The sequence below is a fragment of the Gastrolobium bilobum genome, unplaced genomic scaffold (genome assembly GCF_033153095.1).
Source record: "Gastrolobium bilobum isolate Gb01-03AN ecotype WA unplaced genomic scaffold, APGP_CSIRO_Gbil_v1 utg1991, whole genome shotgun sequence".
NCBI lineage: Eukaryota > Viridiplantae > Streptophyta > Magnoliopsida > Fabales > Fabaceae > Gastrolobium > Gastrolobium bilobum.
Genome location: NW_026898956.1, coordinates 411,539 through 430,514, shown reverse-complemented (window position 1 = coordinate 430,514; position 18,976 = coordinate 411,539). Strand labels below are relative to the sequence as shown.

Genomic DNA, 18,976 nt, shown 5'->3' with positions numbered 1-18,976 from the left:
ACCCTCAAAGCTGGCTCCCCTTACTATAAATACTAGTGAATTACCCGTGTGATGCCTGGGGAAAAAGAACAAAATCATTGTCGCCGTCGTTGTTGTGTCGTCTTACTGTTAAATCCACACGTTGATCTTGATATCAAGCTCTTAACAATAATATGGTAATAAAAAATAATTGTACTATGTGCCAATTTTGAACTTCAAAAGGCTGTAGCATTGACAAAGAAAAAAAGTAAAATAATATTCTGTAGGATTCGCACGTTTAATTGTACCGAGTAATCTTCACCTACAATTGCAAAAGTGATAAAATTTATTCTTCTTAAGGGTGAACATAAAGTGACGAATCTTATACTATTTTTTTTTTTTTTTTTTTTGTAAATAATCTTATACTATTTTGTAGGAAACATGTCTAGTTGTTTTAAGTTTGAAAACAACTTTAGATGTTAAAGGCATTATTTCATAAAATACTATAAAGAAGCCATACTAAATACAATAACACTATTTTGCATGACAACAAAAATAAAAATTTGAAAACCTAGTACATCCATTAATTACGAACAACACCAAAAAAAAATAAACCCTACATATTACAAAATTCATCTATCTCCTTATCTGCAACACAATATTCACAGGTAATATCATTATTATCGTCATTTTCGTCTCAGTCCAATTCTAATTACTTGTTTGAAACCTTTTAATGGTTGCATCTGCTGGAATTGCACCAAGATTTGTCATGATTTTGAACAGGATATTTACGCACCCACAAACTTCGAATAACAGATTTGACGCGCTCTTTGATTTGATTTAACTCAGTCATCTTTTTCAAAGAACGACAAATTTCAAACCCAAATTTTGTTCATCCTGATCGTTGCCAATCATCAAAAGCATATAATAAACATACTTGGCTTCATCGTGACCATTCTGTGCTGCCGTGTTCAAATTTTCAAGGGCCACCTTATCGCGCAAAGAACAACAACTCTGTTGGTAATATTGTACTATTCCTTCACGGTACAAAATTTCTGGGTTGTCACTCTCTCTACAACGTTTCAAAAAATATAATTGGTGATCTCTGTTGTAATGTTCATTTGGTGTCATTACCCATTCAAACATCCCCTTGTATTCCTCGTCAGGCTCACCGTGACAATCGTTGATTACTTCGTGAACAAACGGTCTTTGCGCTGAAGCCGAAGTCATTGGCAAACATGCAAATTTCTCCAACGATGTATGTTTATACACCGAATTATGCTCTGCAAGATTTAAAAAATGTTTGCAACTGACTTTAACGTTCGAAATGTCCTCGATAGAATGGCTCGCTACCTTTTCGAAAATCTTCAATAACAACTTTGCTGGAAGAGTTTTGATGTCAGCCATTGCTTTCTTCATGATTTTTTGGTTTGAAAATTTCAGAATATTTGGTTGGATGTAAATGCAGATAATGAAAAAGGGAATAGGATAAAATGAATATATAATTTTCTGGTACCGTTTCAGTCAATTAATACGACTCTTCAATCTGTTTAAGTGATGTATTGTTTCTGTTTTCCGATGATGGATTTAAGATTATTATTTTGTTTGTTTTTTAAATCAGTCTCTTTAGAGATCGTAGAGCAGATTTGTGTGAGGTGTGTTTTTGTTCCTTAATTATAAATGTCAACTGCAACTCCTGCATCACGATTTCAGCACATCATTTAGGAAGTGTCTCGGTTACTAAAACGTTTTACATCCACGTTTTCTCAAACTCCTTGATTTCTCGATTGAAATTCAGAAAAGTTCATTGGTTATTGGTTATTAAAATCAGCATGCAACCTCCTTGTTTCATTAATGATGTGGCTCCATATTTCCAATGAACAATTTTGGAAAAAGAGCAGCAGCGAGAAGATAAACGTGTAAAAGCTTGTTGAACTATTAATGTTTCACGGAATACTAAAAGGCTTCATAATAATCATTTATGAAAAAGCAATAAAATAATATGAAAAGTCATTCTGTTATAGAACATGTTCTGCATAACCATAATAACAAATAAAATCTTTAGGAAGACGAAAAGACATAACCATATAAGGGAGAAAATCTTCAGTCTTTTTCAAAGGAAACATGCAAAAACATTTTTCCAACGCAAAACATGAACACAAATTATAGGAACGCAAAATGCAGAAACATTATACGTTATCTTCAGTCCTATTCAAAGAAATCTTCAGTTCAGAAACATGATATGAAAACTATAAACAAAATGTATTCAGTTCACCATTTGCATCGCTGGGATGTCGCTCTCATAACAATGTTTCAAAAATTTCACTTATTGTTCCTTGTTGAAGCGTTTCAGATAACACAATTCAAACTCATACAATTCAAAATCCAACACTTTAACATAGAATCTGGATTCATCATCAACATCCCAATGAAAGACTGCTTTCACGAACCATTCTAAGTATGATTTCGAAAACATATCCAAGGACACATGTCTGTAGACAAAATCATGCTCCGCAAATTGCTTGAAATACTTGCAGCTTAGTTTCACGTTGCATATGTCCTCAAACGAATGAGATGCCACTCTTGCAAAAATGTTCAACAACAAATCTCCTGGAAGAGTTTTGATGTCAAACTCTTGATTTTTTCATCTTACTTTTCTAAGAAAAATTCTCTTACTCTTTTTTACTTATAATACGGTAGGTTGCAGGAAAATGAATAACATGAAGAAGTTTGGCTGTTGTTATAAATCATTAGACATCATTCATTTAGGGACACATCTATTGGATATCATTAATTGCTTAAGACTTAAATATGGGTTGCTTAAGAATCATTAATTTCAATCAATTTTAAAAAAAGTTCCTTCATAAGTAATATATTAAGGCCCACATTTAAAGATTTCACCATGAAAAAGCATCTTCAAGAAGGGTTTTAAATCAACAAAGGTTGCCAAATACCTTTGCTACGTTATTTCTGCAATTCTTCTACAAAAGCCATCTTAAATCACCTATACATGAACCAATTGAATGCTCTTGTTGCCTCATCACTTGCAGGCAACAATTAAGAGCATCCCTTAAAGCTGGTCTCCCCTTACTATAAATATTAGTATGCTAAATAAAGGTACACATCTTTTTTTATATGAATAAATTTACTTGCATAAAATTTGACTTGAGCATCCAAATGTCTTGCAGGTACATCTTTCATGTTATTCCACTCATAACTTAAAGTTGCATTAAATCACTTACGGAGGAAGTTGATCATGGTCAACCTTGATTAAACTGTTTCTGATCAATAGTCAATACTTTTAAAAAGTAAGCACAAAACTCATCACAACACGTTACTGAACAAAACATGATTAAATAGGTAATAATCAAATTGAAATGACCCAAAATATTTTTACCTTTTCCCCTTTTTTAGGTTATACTTTAAATGTATATGTAATTACTTTTTTTTTTGTTCTTTTACTAAAGCTACTTCTAACTAGACAATAATTAATTATTTTTATATTTTTTTCATAATTTTTATAAAAAGAAGTGAAGAGAAATAAATCTAATGTATCTTCTACACGATTGTAAAGTCAAACATCAAGTTTACAAAAAAATTGAGAAGTCTAACTGGTTCATTTTTTTAGAGAAGGAAATAGTTGTGCAGATAGTTATCTTTTTATTTAGATTAGCTATCTAAATATCCTTTAGATTATCCTGTTGAGAATAATTTTGTGATTTTTCAAATCTTCTCCCTATTATTTGGCTTTTTTATTGGACTGATTTATCTTTGGTTTATAATTTCAGAAGCATTGTGTTGATTTGATCTTTTTGGAGTGTTGTTTTCTAACCCCCTTAGATTACCAAAAAAAAAAAAAAAAAAAAAAAAGTCAAACAGCAAGTTTCTCGGAGGATATAAGAAGCACAAAAAGAATAGAATAAAAAAATGGGGCACAAGGGAGGAATTTCGTGGAGAGGCACTCGGCCAAGTCACAAGGCAAAGAGGGCCAAGGTCTGGTGGCTTCATGGATTTGGATGGCGTGTATTGAATTGGGTTGAGCCTGCAAAATTTAATGCATCTGATAAATACATGGCTTCAGTTTGATTGTAGAAATCTTCTATCACTCAAGACTCATAAATACTTTATCCTGAAGCGGGGATAACAATCTTCTTGTAATAAATTTTGCTCTTTCATGAGTCGTTGGTGTAATGGCAATTTAATTAGATTTTAGGATTTGACCTATCCAACAAAAAATAATGGGCTCAAATTTTGAGAGTCATAATTCTTGAAAAAAGTGAATAAACACAAACTCAAAATCGGAATAGTCAAATTTATTAAAAGTTCAAATACCGATTCATATTCATCCAAAATTAATTTAATGGCAGGTTAACAGTCCAAGGTTGGTGTGTACGATGTTGACAGTTGACTTGTGGAGTGTTGTAAAAATGGTTAGGCCTTGAATATAATAACCTACATTTCATTTTGCTTTCTATTCAAATCTATTGACAATGACAATTGATAAGGCAATATTATTCCTAATTCGGTTTGTTTTTCTTTTCGTTTGAGAGTTCCCTTGAAAATGACAAGTGAATTTTGATCTGTTATTTGTATCTTTTTTAAGGGAGGGAAACAATCGAAACGAAGTACACAATCAGTTCCTTCAATTTAACAATAATTATTTAGTTTAGCAACTCGACTAAGCAAATGAGATTATCGTTGCAGCAAACCCGTTGACTTTTGAATGAGCATACCGTAACCAATTGATAATCTGATCAAGCAAAATAAATAAAAGGATCTAGTTAGTGGAATATGAGTTTATTTATTTTTATTTTTATCCCTTTTCATAAACCCCTTCTATACATGTTTCAACCTTTTTCTTTAAAAAATAAAATACTCATTCAGTTTTTGGAAGGGACAGTATCTTTTAAGTTAATTTCTTTTTCTTAATATCATAATATGACTATTCTAATTATTGGTGGGAAATTTTCCGAGCCACGTCTACTCTTATGGATTAAGGTCATTTTTTTACCAGAAGTTATCAAAAGACAATCTAATAATTGTTAAGAAATATGACAAGGGAAAAAAAGTGTAAAGAACTTTGAGATACACCACCTCAAAAGCTAGCTCAAAGGGTGGGAGTGCCCAAGGCCTTATAAACTCCACATTAGTTGCACATACAACTAATGTGAGACTAATATCTCAACACGCCCCCTCACACGAGAGCCCATTGGGCTTGAAGAGTGGACAATGCAACAGGTCCAGCCTACCTGTGCTAAGAAACGCCACAAGAGAAAGTGGGGGGCGGCTAGACTCTGATACCATGTAAAGAACCTTGAGATACATCACCCTAAAAACTAACTCAAAGGGTGGGAGTGCCCAAGGCCTTATAAACTCCACATTAGTTGCAGATACAACCAATGTGGGACTAATATCTCAACAAAAAGAATTGATTATTGTTGAGATATATAAAATTATTAGTGTAGCCTCACCCAATAGCTTAAGCTTTTGAGTTGAATTGGTTCTTTACATGGTATCAGAGCTCTCGTGTGAGGGGGCGTGTTCAGATATATAAAATCATTAATGTAGTATCAACCAACCGCTTAAGTTTTTGGGTTGAATTAGTTCTTTACAATTATGAATTAGAAGGGTAATTACACAGAATTTGCAAAGTGACATGTACTAGTTGAACAAATTAATTATCAGCAAATTGACACTTATTACATATGCATTTGTGACTACTATTTTATTTGGTTAAAAAATAATAGCATGATTATATTTACAAAAATTTTGTTTATAAACTCCTATAAATTACACTATATATTATAGGTAGTATATATTATTTGTGTATGTACTACACGTAGTACATAGTGTAGTTTGAAAAAGTTTGTAAACAAAAAAATATAACCTACCCAAAAAATAAATATAACTAATTTCTTTAATCTTTTTTCATTTTTTTGGTAGGAGAAGGGGCACGAGTACCTTAGAGATCAAATTTGTTATTGGTCCATATGAGAAGTCTGTATTCTAGAAAGCTCACGAAAGGGTAACAGAAAGAGGAAGTAATACAAATAAATGAAAGAATCCTTGATTGATGTTAATCTTAATACGACAGCTATGAACCTGGACATAGGTTTACAAAAGTGCCCTCCAAGGCCCATAATTTCAATATTCACAGATAAATCCTATAAATAAGAGGTAAAATTCACATGTATTGACACTCCCTCTCACTCTACTATTGTTATGTTGTCACTGTGCACACACATTACCATTTTGGCAAAAATATTATTCTTAGTACACATTGATCTGCTAACCTTAAAGATATCTCATCCATAGATACCTAAGAGAGCTTTTACATCCAAGATCAATATACTAACTAATCTTTGACAAGACACCTCTGTCCCAAGGACGGAACAAACTTATCTCATTTTTCTAAATAAGTGTCTATTTGATTTTTTTTAAGCTAAAGTTAAAAAAAAAGCTTAAAAAATAATGCTAAAAACTATTTGATGATTATATAAAGCTATTCTGATGGTTTTGAAGGAGGAAGATGAAAAAATTTATTATTAGGATAGATTATTGAGATTAAAAATAAAATTTATAAATCCAAATTTAAAATAAGGGTAAAATTGTAAAATAAATATAATACATTTTAAAAAATAAGCTCTTCGAAAATTTAAGAAAATAAGGTGAGGGGAAAATTTTCCGTGGGCCCAGCAAATTTTTGTCTCTTGCAAAAACATATTATTGTTTTTCAGTAACATGATAATAGTATTTCCCTTTATAAAATTATATTTAATTAAAATTTTATTTTTAAAGATATGAGAAATTAAAAATAAGACATGAAAAATAGGCACTAGACTAAACATGCTCCAACACTATTGAAACAATGGCATTCTTGGCAAATATACCAATCTCAAAACTGTTTCTACAGCATTGTTCAACATAAAATGAAGGCCCGAAGTGAAGAGGCCCATTTGTAGTTTACGGCAGTCTTGAAGGCTACTGAAGTACTTTCCTAAATTTCTGGAACTGTGAAAGTTATTCATATATGCATAAATATAATCACAAAAATGATAAATGTACATCAAAATTTTCACTACCGTATTTATCAACCGATTCAAACTGCATTGAACGTGAATTAATCAAAATTAAAAAATCAAAAATCGAAAAAAGGGCATATTTTAATTGGTTTGGACCGATTTTAGGTTTGGATGGTGAAAATCGATCCAATCCAAATCGATCTAATGTATTATGTATTTCTTAAAAGATGGTGACTTAGAATCTTATTATTTTATAAATTTAGAATCTTGGATGTTATTGATAGTAAACTACTAAACTATCTTGTCTTAGTTTTTTATTGTCTATTAATTTATTTTAACTCTTTATGAGTTTGAAGACTTGAATTTTTCAATAATTTGTAATTTTGTATGACTTTATTTTGATATAACCAGTGATTTGTATGACTGAAATTTTAAACTTTTTAAAAAACCAAAAATTGATCCAATCCATTCGGATGATTTTTGCTTCAAAACCAATCCAATACAGACTACAAACACCCCTTATTTCCACACCCCTTTTACTTGGTAATTGATTAATATCTGTAGTCATAAATGAAGAAAATACTCAGTTCAAATTTTAGGAAAATAACTATGGTGAGGATTAAGGAGGCCGCATTATGATCCGGGGACTAAATTAGGATTAGTCTCGTGAGCAATTTTATATCTTACGTGACTTCATGTCAAAAAATCCAAATAAAAACACTCTTCGTTTAACCCAATAACTCCAACTACGTACCCATTTGGGCCTTATTGCCTCTTTATGATGCCCACTATGATGGACCCTCAATTTGTCCAATTCCAATTTTACCAAACCACATGTCCTAACTAGTTAGTTATCACGAGTTCAACTATTAATTAACTATATTAAAAAAGTTCTTGTTCAAAATTTTAAGATTTTGTGTTGAAATAATTTTTTACATAGTATCAAATCTTCAGTGATTATAAGATCATAAATTTGATCTTCACCGTCTTTCACTTGTGGAATTAAATAAGCATAAAGTAAATAAAAAAAGAAAAAAATAGAAAAAAAATTGAGTCTATGTAATATCCACACTTCAAGTTCAAATGGCTCTTGCATGAAGGATGTATTAGAAAATAATATAAATCATTAAAAGATCTTTATTAAAAATCTTAAAATTTTAGGTTAAAATAATTCTTTATAAAGTTAATAACTATATTTTAGGAAAAGTGATGCACTCGCCGTCACCTATTTTGTGGGAGTATACGCCCCATGAGATTATTTGGTTGAACAAATAAGGCTGGATTCGGGCTTAAGAGTCAATGAGAACATAACAAAAGTCACAAAATAATCAATAAAATTTAGATAAAATGCAAAAGGTTGAGAATATTAGTTACGTACGCTACTTTTTTTCTCCAATAATGGATCTAATGGGTTTTTATTTGTATTCTTTTATAATTTCCAATGAATCTCACTGGTTAAGATGCTCATAGGTGAAAAACTTCGTGAGTCTTCTGCTAAAAAAAACTTCTAGAACCAATAGCTTTCACCCCCATCCCATCCTTGACATGGGGTTTTATAAGATGCTGGTCTTCTCAATATTACAACGCTATTTATAAGATTTTAGAGAAAATATTTTTGTGAGAATCATCCCAAATGGGTACGGTTAATTTAAATTGAATAATTGATAAATCAATGGAAAAAAAATATATTTGAAGTTCTGTTGTAGGATGATTTATGACTTTCAAACTTCTAAATCTCAAGTTCAATTTTTTACTTTATCCTTATGTAACCTTAACATCATTTTTATTCTACATTGGTAATTTGCATAAAAAAAAATTGAAAAAAAAAATTATTATTTTTTCAAATATAAGAGTATAAATAAGTCTACAGAACTTGCGACCAACTTATGAAGGTGAAGTTTGACTTAATATGATCAGTAAAATAGAATAGGTTTAGATCCTAAAAAAGTTCTTTTGAAAAATGGGGTTTGATTTTCTCATGTTGAATGAGAATTCAATTCTCATGTTGTAGAGATAAAAAGCATGTGGGACCCATGTGTTAGAAAAAATTATATGTAGGACCCATGTCAGCACGGAAATCGAAGGGTGTGTAGGAAAATTCTAATTCTCATGTTGATTGAGAATTATAAAACCCTTAAAAAATAGGCCATAAACTTACTTTTACAATCTCTACTTTACAATCCTATAATATAGAGTTATAGACTAATCTATATCATATTACTTTTTAATTAAATTAAATTAAATAATTTAATAAAAATAATAATAATTTTTTTGATTCTTGATATATTTTGAAGGTTTGATAGATTTAAATAGGCTATCATGCCTAAGCTAGGTCTTTTAATTGTTTAATATACATCAAGTTGGGTATATAATTTAGTTTATATCAAGCTAATAGATCAGGTCAGATTCAAAATATCTATAATAGATCTAACTTATTTAAACCAATGTCTAACTTGACCCAACTCATTTACACATGTACCTAAATGCATTAGGTTGGTGTGAAAGTTGTCTTCATCATCTCATTGATTAAAGAAAGTGTTCGTTTAAAGCAACGGGAAAATAATCGTATACCATTTAAAAAGATTAATTATATAAGTCCAATATTGTTATTACGTGATGTATATATATATATGAAAAAGATATTTCTACAGTCACTTTAGATAAGGTTATCTACAGCTACCTAAAACTATGTCGTTTTAATTAATGAATGATGTTTCTGTAATTTTAGGTAAATTAATGAAGGGTGTTTCAGTAAAATTGATATGATAAAAAATAAATAAAATTACGGAAACACCTATCATTAATTCACCTAAAATTATAAAAACACCTTTCATTAATCAAAACGACGTAGTTTTGGGGTAGCTATAGATAATATTTATATATATTGCATCAAACAGAATAAAATACTTTCATAAGTTTCACATTTTTTTATATATAAAAAATGCGCATATCTTAATATAATAAACCTTTAGGCTATGATAGACCGAAGAAGGAATCAAAATACATAACATTACATATTAGTTCAAAATTTTAAACGAAGAGGTTATAGTTACTACCTTTTTTCTTACTACTTGTTACTAGAGATGACAAAACAGGTTTCGAGCTGGCAGGCCAACCCGCCCATCCCGCCAAACGGGGTGGGGAGGGCCGAGTTTTTCATTCCACTTTCAAAAGCGGGATGAGACGGGCTGACTCATTTTTTTACGGGGTGAGGCGGGGCCCGCTCACTTTGCCACTTCTACTTGTTACTACCAAATCTTAACCGTTGATTTCCGTCAATCTAACGGTTATAATTTATTATAATTAATTAATAAATATATCCAATAAATTATAACCGTTAGGTTGACGGAAATTAACAGTTAAGATTTCATAGTAACAAATAGTAAGAAAAAAGATAGTAACTATAATTAGGGGTGTAAATAGACTAGGTTAGGCTAGGTTTTGGCTTAAAAAGGATAGTCCTGTGCAAAAAAAATTGGATCTGATTTGGCCTGTGTAGATCCCAACTTACAAATTTGGTGTGACCTATATTTAAAAAAGAAAGGGAAAACTTCAAAAATCCCCTTACAAGTTTCCTCAAAATCAGTTAACCCCCTCTCCAAAATTTTTAATCATTTACCCCCTACTTAAATTTTTTTTTATCACTTACCCCCCTAATTTGATTTTTCATCCAAAATTTTGTTAACAGAGTTAATTTTTTTTTTAAAATACCAAAATTACCCTTAATAGAAAAAAGAAAAACATAATTTCTTCACCAACACAATTTTAAACGAACTCACAGAATGTTTTCTTTAAGGTAGCCTTGTTAGAATTAGTAATGATTAAAATTATTTCCTACAAATTCCATTGCTATAAACACTGTACTCACAATTGTTGGTGTCGTTATTTAGGGTTTTCTTATATTATATATATGATCAACAAATCTGACCTTAGGCAAATTCCCAATCTGAATCTAGGTTTATGTTCGAATTCCAGGAACCCACAAACAATACAACTTCCAAAATCGTATTTCACGTATAATAAAACCAGTATGCCAATTTCTATTGAGTATCATGTTGGTTTCTTTGCAATCAACTCGTTGATATTTTTAGATCACTTAACCCCTCCCCGAAATTTTTAATCATTTTATTTGAACAACGACACCAACAATTGTGAATACGGTGTTTAATAGCAATAGGATTTGTAGGAAATAATTTTAATCATTACTAATTCTAACAAGGCTACCTTAAAGAAAACATTATGTGAGTTCTTCTAAAATTGTGTTGGTGAAGAAATTATGTTTTTCTTTTTTCTATTAAAGGTAATTTTGGTATTTTTTTAAAAATTTAACTCTGTTAACAAAATTTTGGATGAAAAATCAAATTAGGGGGTAAGTGATAAAAAAAATTTAAGTAAGGGGATAAATGATTAAAAATTTCGAGGAGGGGGTTAAGTGATTTTGAGGAAACTTGTAGGGTTTTTTTTTGAAGTTTTCCCAAAAAGAAAACCCTTGGATTAAGCCTATTAGCCTGTTTAAGCCTACTAAACATTCACCAATTAAAAGAAGGGATAGCACCGAGTTTCATTAATTAATAAATATGACCCAATAAATATGACACAATAAAGTCTTACAGTAATATTACTTTATTATTCAAGATTATTAAAATAATAATTTTATTTATTTTATTTAAAATAAATAATATAATATAGGCCGGCCTGCAGGCTTATAGGCCTGACAAGTACAAAAAAGCATGTAGCTAATTTTCTAAATAGGGTTTTTTTAAAAGTCTAGGCCTATTCTATTTTACTATTTGTAATAGGCAAAGTCTGACCTAAGATAGACTAGGCCGTAGGCCCTTGTAGGCCGGCTTAACCCATTAACACCCCTAACTATAACCTTTCCCAATTTTAAAATATAAAATTTGTGAATTATTTTTAATTAATGTGAAATTCAATTACTCATAAGTCGCACATGAATTTTTAACCATCTTCCCCTTAAGTGTGAGGTGGAACATAATAATTGGACATAATTACACAAATCACCATTTTCAAACGAAACCGTCAGCTATGATATCACTTATTAGGTTATTAGGAGAACCTGAATTGTAATAAGAGGACACCACATTTTAACTGAAGATCTTTAAACACTGGTTTATCGTCCACTCACTTACATGATTTTTCATTTAAAACTTAATTTCTCGTTACTGCATTTTTAACACATCATATTTTATTAATTATATATCGTTAAAATACATCTATCAAACTCAATAGGTTCATTTGATATGCTGTATATTTTCAGCTAACATTGGCCTTTGATATAAAGATTTTGATAAGGTTAATTGTATAAAGCCTTTTTCTAACTTATCGAAAAGCCACGTCCTGTTTGAAACTTCCAAAGAAACTTACACAAGTAGTTATCGTATTAGCACCGAGTTTCATTCAGTAAATATTTCAGTAAGACTTTAGAATGAACACCAAGTTCAATACATATGTATTTATCTTGGATAGATTGTTGAAAGTCATTCCAACCGTTCCCCTGAATTATTCAGATCTTACTTCGACATAAAATATATTATTGAACAGATACGTTGATGTTCAATGACTATTATATGCATTTTATATAGAAAGCAAATCCCTTAAAATAATGAATATTTTCCTCAAAAGCTAGGACATGAAGCTGTCATAGTGTCCGATCCAAGAATTCTTTTATGCTTCGCATACTTTTTTGGGGATGCGCATATATCATTGATTATATATATATATATATATATATATATATATATATATATATATATATAGGGTTCGCCTTTTTCTGCAGTTACTGCAGATAAGTTATCTGCAATAAGCTCAATACGACGTCGTTTTGGAATGGAAATCATGGTATTTTTGTAATTTTAATTTATTTCAGGGTTATTATAGTCTTTATAATTATAGTTTTTAATATTTCAATCTCAAAATGACGTCGTTTTGGAAGTAAATGCAGATACCTTATATGTAGTAACTGCAAAAATATTTTTCTGAAATATATATATATATATATTTCCTTTTTCTGCTGTAAATGTAGATAAGTTATCTACATTAAGCCCAAAACGATATCTTTTTGGGGCGAAAATTAAAGTATTTTTGTAATTATAATTTATTTCAGGGTTATAATAGTCTTTCTTATTACATTTTTTTAATTTTTAATCCAAAACGACGTCATTTTGGGAGTGAATGTAGATAACTTATCTACATTCATTGTAGAAACATTAAAGCTATATATATATATATATATATATATATATATAGGGGTTTATATTTCTGCACCTGCTGTATGTGCAGCAATCAAATACTTACCATATATATACTTGAAAACATTAAATGCAGGAAATCATAACCATACAAATGATGAAAGCATTAAATATGGAGAATCATAACCATACACCTATCATTGCTATACACATGTCGTTGCTGTACGTAAAGCGTCTGCAGAAATGATTTTACTATATATATATATATTAATGTTTTTCTTGTCACTGGAGATAAAGTCATCTCTGGTGAAATCTCAAAAAGACATTATTTTAGGATTTATGATTTAAAATAAAAAGCATTTTAGTAAATTTCATAATACAATAGGAAAGTAAAAAATACTCTTTATTTTTAATCTTATATCGCAAAACAAGTCGTTTCGAGATTACAGAGTGAAGAAATATTTCGTTATCCCTCTTCGTAATGAAATTAATATTCCAACCAGGTTCACTCACCAACTCTACATTCACCAGTTAATTAATACGCAATTCCTTTTACAAAACTAGAAGACTAGTAGTCTATTACTATAAAACTAATCATCGAAACTCCATCAACATGCACATGGGCTTGTTCCCCTCGCTCAACTGCACAAAAATTTAATACCTTCCTCATCCAGCTGACACATTAATTATTTTGCAATATACAAATTAACTAAAACACTGAAACAAAATAAATGATATACGAAGAATCTCTTTAGGGAATAAAGTATGCATTAAAATTCAAGGTACTTGGCACACAACAATCATGACAGCATGGAAGGATCAAAAAATAAACAAGCCAGACTAGTATATAGGTTAAGTTTATTGCTTCTTGTCCATTACAAATGCTCCATAGGCTCCTTAAAATTAAAGTTGAATCTATATACGAACAAAACAAAAACATAGACACATCCAAACTAACAACACTCCGTTCCATAGGACTATGCAGAAGAGCTTCATATATCTTTTTATAGGTCCACTTTGGTACGGGACTCTGATATAGAAAATGTATTAGGCCAGCTTCAGCTTCTGCTTTTGCATTTTTCCATGGCTCTTGGCGCTGAAAGTACCAAAAAAGATGCCAAAACATTATAATACCGAGAAAATAGCGCGCAAACGCGCACACACATATATAAATGATTAGTAATTGCGTTTCATAATAATGACTTCCATGAGCCATCTAATGAGCAAAATGAAAAAGTTGATGTAATTAAATAAATGATGCGTACCAAGCCCAATTGCTTCTGATCCTTTCATTATTCGCAGACGCTTGCATGATTCAACAAACATCCTACATAAAATTAAATAGTTAAGGTTAATTTCACGGGTTTATAGAATTGAAATAAGATTAGTGGCCAGTAAAGAATGTTTCTGAATAGCTCCTCAAGAGTACTAAACATTTTTTTTTGCCACCAATTAAAAATAGATGACTATATTTGTAGAATATATGGATAGTCATTGGATAATATATATATATATATATATATATATATATGCAATGAAATAATTGTAAATAAGTTGCGGAAGAGGTTTGTTGGATGAAGAACTTACTCCCATGGGACATCACCCACGAGCATCCAGTCACCATCCTTATCTTCATAGGTTGGCACATACTCAGAGCTGTTCAGAAGATCCATCAACTTGCTCTCATTCATGAAGTCTATCATTCCTTGGGCCCCATAGTTACCTTCAGAAGTTCCAATATTAAACATAAATATATAGCAAGACACTAATTTTATATTCTTCTAATTAATAGTTAATACAAGCAATATTAGCCTACAATCATATAGCTAGAATGTAACAATTTCCAACATGGTTAATCCAACTCGTACCTGCCTCATTAACAATATTCATGCATCAAGGATTTAAAACCTAATAATATATAAAACTTAATTTTTAGTTGGTATTTTTTTTTTTTTTTTTTGGGTGATTGTCTTCCATATTGCTTACATGCTTCAGTCAAAAAGTTGTAATAAAGGAGGTTTTGAGGGCAATAATAATGGAAATATTATATAGGAGGCTTTAAATTGTACTATACTAATTACTAACCCATGGTGAAGGAGCTGAACATTTTGGCTAAGGCATCAGATAAATCTTTGTAGCTTTTGTACATTGTCAAGTCCACCTTGCGAAGGTAAGGTGCTCCATCCATGGAAACTTTGACAAATGCCCCAGATGTAGTGCTGCTTGTTGTCTTCTCAGTACCATCCTCACTGTTAACCTTCTGTGCCATCATGTTCTTCCTGTATGACCTCACTGGTGGCCAACCAACTACTTGAGCCCTGAAACATTAATTCCAAATGTCCATCAATCTTAATTATTCTTCTCTCTCTCTTTCTTTGGGTACAAAATATACATAGAAATTGGACATTTATACCTTATGCAAACTATATACTATTAACTTTGAATAAACTCTACGAAACATTTATCATTAGTAGAAAAAACAGAAGAAGCATATAAACTTAATGCTTGGTCCAACGAAAAAAAAATAATATTTGTGAACAGAAGCATGCAGAAGACTTTAATTATGAAAAAAAAAAAAAAGTGGGGAAAAGGGACTTACTTAGCTGGTGGCTTAGCAGGGTCCTTAAGGAGAGTCTTCTCCTTTGAGACATTCTTCAGATTCTCATTCAGATCTTCCTTTGGTTGAAGATTAAGCTTCAGATCAACAGTCTCAGAGAACCCTCTCTTCCCTGTGACCCTTGGAGTTTCCACCTCAGAGCCACCGCCACCGCCACAGCCGCCGCCGCCTCCACCACCACCAGGCAAACCCAGACAAAGTTCAGTCTCCTTCAGGTTCAGACCATTCTCCTTTCCCAACAAAGTTGCCATTTTTGGCTTGTCAAAGAAATCCAAATTAAAGCTTAGCAGCAGATTTAAAAAAGAAAAGAAAAGAAAAACTCGTTCTTCTTCCCCTCTCTAAAAAGTGTTTCTCCTTATTATGTGTATAGCTTCACCCTTTTTATGTGTCCTCTTGTATATATTATAACGCTGCTTGGTTTGGCTATATAGATTAGAAGAGAGAGAAAGTGATAGACCCTCAATAATATAGCATCGAGGAACTTGTGCTTGTGGCTGCATGCGTATGTCATATCAGGTTTGGGACCAGTTGCATGCTGACACGTGGAGATACGTGGAACGTTGATCTTTGCAAAGGGAGGGTTGGCTTAACCGACTGATCTGGTAATTTTCATATGCAAACGGGATTTGAGGTACCTACCCAAATGGAATGACCTCCTATATGTCTCCCCAATATCTTAATCACTCTTTGTTGTAATTTTCAAATCACATGCATGGCACTTGGTCTTGTTAGTTTTCCATCGCATTATGTATTTCTCTGTCTTCATAAGAAGGCAAGTATCCGTAACTCATGCTAATTTTTATACACACACCTAGCCGGCAATCTTGCTTTTCAACCCCTCAAATAATTGGATCAAATTTTGTAAGTTTGTCTACATGTTCATTAGTTATAATTCAGTTGTGTGTTATAGATGATATTTTATTCTAGACATTCATGGTATTTTTAACTTTTTTTTTTTACATGAAATTAATTTTCGATGTTTGATATATAAAATCTTAGACATCTTCTGAAATTGATTTTGTAAGGAATTACATATGCTCGCAACGCAAGTATACACAAATTACCTTATTCGAGTTGGCCGTAAAGTCCTCACAACTTTTTATATTGCAATAGTATAATTTTTTTTTTAAAAAAAACTTTCCTTACATATTAATTACTAGAACAATTGATAGTGATGATGGCCAAAAAAGCAATAATGGTAGCAGTGATGATACAATAATGAGAGTAGAAAAGTAAAATGATGGTGATTGATAGTAGCATTAGCCAATAGTGATGATAACTTTGACTTTCGTTGGATAAAAAATGTAAAAATCTCAAAGTTATGATAGGACCTAATGCATGTGATCATTTTGAAATAAGTGATTTATCATCTTAATTTAAGGCAATGTATGGACTATGGAATGGGGTAATAGGCGAAAAAGTTTTGAGGGACTAAGGGAGCGTAAATATTCATAAAAAGTTAAATGTTTCCTGCATCGATAAACAAAAGAACAAACTTCACTATGTTTCTATATATTGAACCTCCTCTTGCTGCAAAACCTCTACTAATTAAAACCAATCTGAACTGAAATCGGTAGGTTACGTTGTCACTGTCCAAATTGAAGCTGATGTAAATCTAGTGCTCGAATAGGCCGCGAAAGACCATAATGGAGGAATTTAGGGGTAAATAGTGGTTTTTGAGGTTCAAAAACAGGGATTTTGGAATTAACATCCTTAATTTTTATCAGGTAAGAGACTTTACTACATTAATGTTCGATTCATAAATAAAAAAATCATAAGTTTTAGTATCTAATTTAAACATATTTCATAATTTTTATGAAATGATACACGTACATTTTGCAATTGAAACAATATTTATTAATCAAAAGTATTATTTATCAAATTTATTGTAATTAAAACACTTCAAATAGAAAAACACTTCAAATAGAAAAACTCAACAAATTAATTTGGTTTTTTGATTAAATAATTCTCCCTTCAAATTACTAGTTGTTATTCAAGAGGTCAACCAAGTTTGACATAGGCCTTCTAAGCCGCCTTTTTCATGCGCTGCTTGTAATGCTGCCAATCTAGGGGCAGCAAGAGCAACATCTGTTTCATTTTTTTGTTAATTTATTAACATGTCAAGTCAAAATGTTAGATCTGGAGGAAGCTTGTTAATACTTAACATAGTGTACGTAAGATAAAAAAAAGAAAATCTGCATTTGGATAGCTAAGAGGAGCACGTAGTGTAGGTTGTTTTACAATAATAAGCCAATGTGTAAAAAAATTCTTATTACAAATTTATTTTTAAAGTCAGTAAGTAAGGGTATGTTAATCCTTAAATTTTAGTTAATTAAGATCATGATGAACTTAAATTAAGAGTAAATATACCTTTATTTGCTTGCTTATTTTAGACCAACATCCATGGGCTAAGTAAACAATAACATTAAATGAGCTTAGACACCACAATCAATCTAAAACCTTAAGGCATTAAGTGTATGGATTTTCTCACTCACACTTGGATTTGTCAACAAATTTTTTGCTTAGGAATTTAGGTAATGTCTACCAGATTCCTTTAAATCATCACATTGATGTTAATTCATAGGTACTGCTAGGAAAGGGAGTGGTTCATGAAACCTTTAAAAGCCTATAGAGTAACGGAGAAGAGGATGGCAAATTTGAAATAATACAAAGTCCGGTGATCGATCTGGGATGTGCAGCAAGGTTTGTAGATCATTTCGATATTGCAAGGTGATTAATAATTAATGTTATTTCAACAATATATCAAAGGAAATTAGTTCATGGGCTCAAATTCTTATGAATGCAAAAAATTCTCTTCGGGATAGCTAGTTCTACCATGATGTGGATGTTTCCGACTCGAATAGGATTGCCTCTCGTGAAGGATACCTATGATTTATCCAAAAAAACAAAATGTTATTTCAACAAGACAACAATAATATATTTATGAAATTTTATATCTACAAACTTTTCAACATTGAGTGCATCACTAGCTAATTGAGCAGTTGATTATGTTATTGGGAGATCTAAGTTCCATCCACAAAATCAATTCTATCTTCATGAAGTTAGGTTCAAAAGCATAAAAATGCCTTGTATCTGCTGGGTTAGATGACTTATATCTAACATATGCCAAGGCTTTTAAAGAATAACTTTATAAATCTAATCTCCAACAA

General features: G+C 31.1%; 2 protein-coding genes across 3 annotated transcripts; both read right to left on the bottom strand.

Moving 5' to 3' along the window:
* Positions 1–816: 816 nt before the first annotated feature.
* Positions 817–1,365, bottom strand: LOC133285758 (putative F-box protein At1g67623). The gene has a single exon (XM_061483039.1). The coding sequence runs from the start codon at positions 1,363–1,365 to the stop codon at positions 817–819; it is 549 nt and encodes a 182-aa protein (XP_061339023.1).
* A 12,581-nt stretch (positions 1,366–13,946) lies between these two features.
* LOC133285785 (auxin-responsive protein IAA14-like) lies at positions 13,947–16,224 on the bottom strand. 2 transcript variants are annotated; one of them, XM_061483068.1, is made up of 5 exons: positions 15,789–16,224; positions 15,275–15,507; positions 14,777–14,912; positions 14,455–14,516; positions 13,947–14,285 (listed from the first exon to the last, which is right to left on the bottom strand). In XM_061483068.1, the coding sequence occupies exons 1-5, from the start codon at positions 16,055–16,057 to the stop codon at positions 14,248–14,250; spliced, it is 738 nt and encodes a 245-aa protein (XP_061339052.1). In that variant the 5' UTR covers positions 16,058–16,224; the 3' UTR covers positions 13,947–14,247. The 2 variants fall into 2 exon arrangements, with proteins under 2 accessions (XP_061339052.1, XP_061339051.1); XM_061483067.1 differs by lacking the exon at positions 13,947–14,285 and having other exon boundaries at positions 14,351–14,516.
* Positions 16,225–18,976: the final 2,752 nt, after the last annotated feature.

Coding starts and splice junctions, on each gene's coding strand:
- LOC133285758 (XM_061483039.1), bottom strand. CDS start 1,365: ATGGCTGACATCAAAACTCTTCCAGCAAAGTTGTTATTGAAGATTTTC.
- LOC133285785 (XM_061483067.1), bottom strand. CDS start 16,057: ATGGCAACTTTGTTGGGAAAGGAGAATGGTCTGAACCTGAAGGAGACT. Junction 14,913..15,274: donor GTTCAGCTCCTTCACCATGG/GTTAGTAATTAG, acceptor GAACTTCTGAAG/GTAACTATGGGGCCCAAGGA. Junction 14,517..14,776: donor GTGGGTGATGTCCCATGGGA/GTAAGTTCTTCA, acceptor AATTTTATGTAG/GATGTTTGTTGAATCATGCA.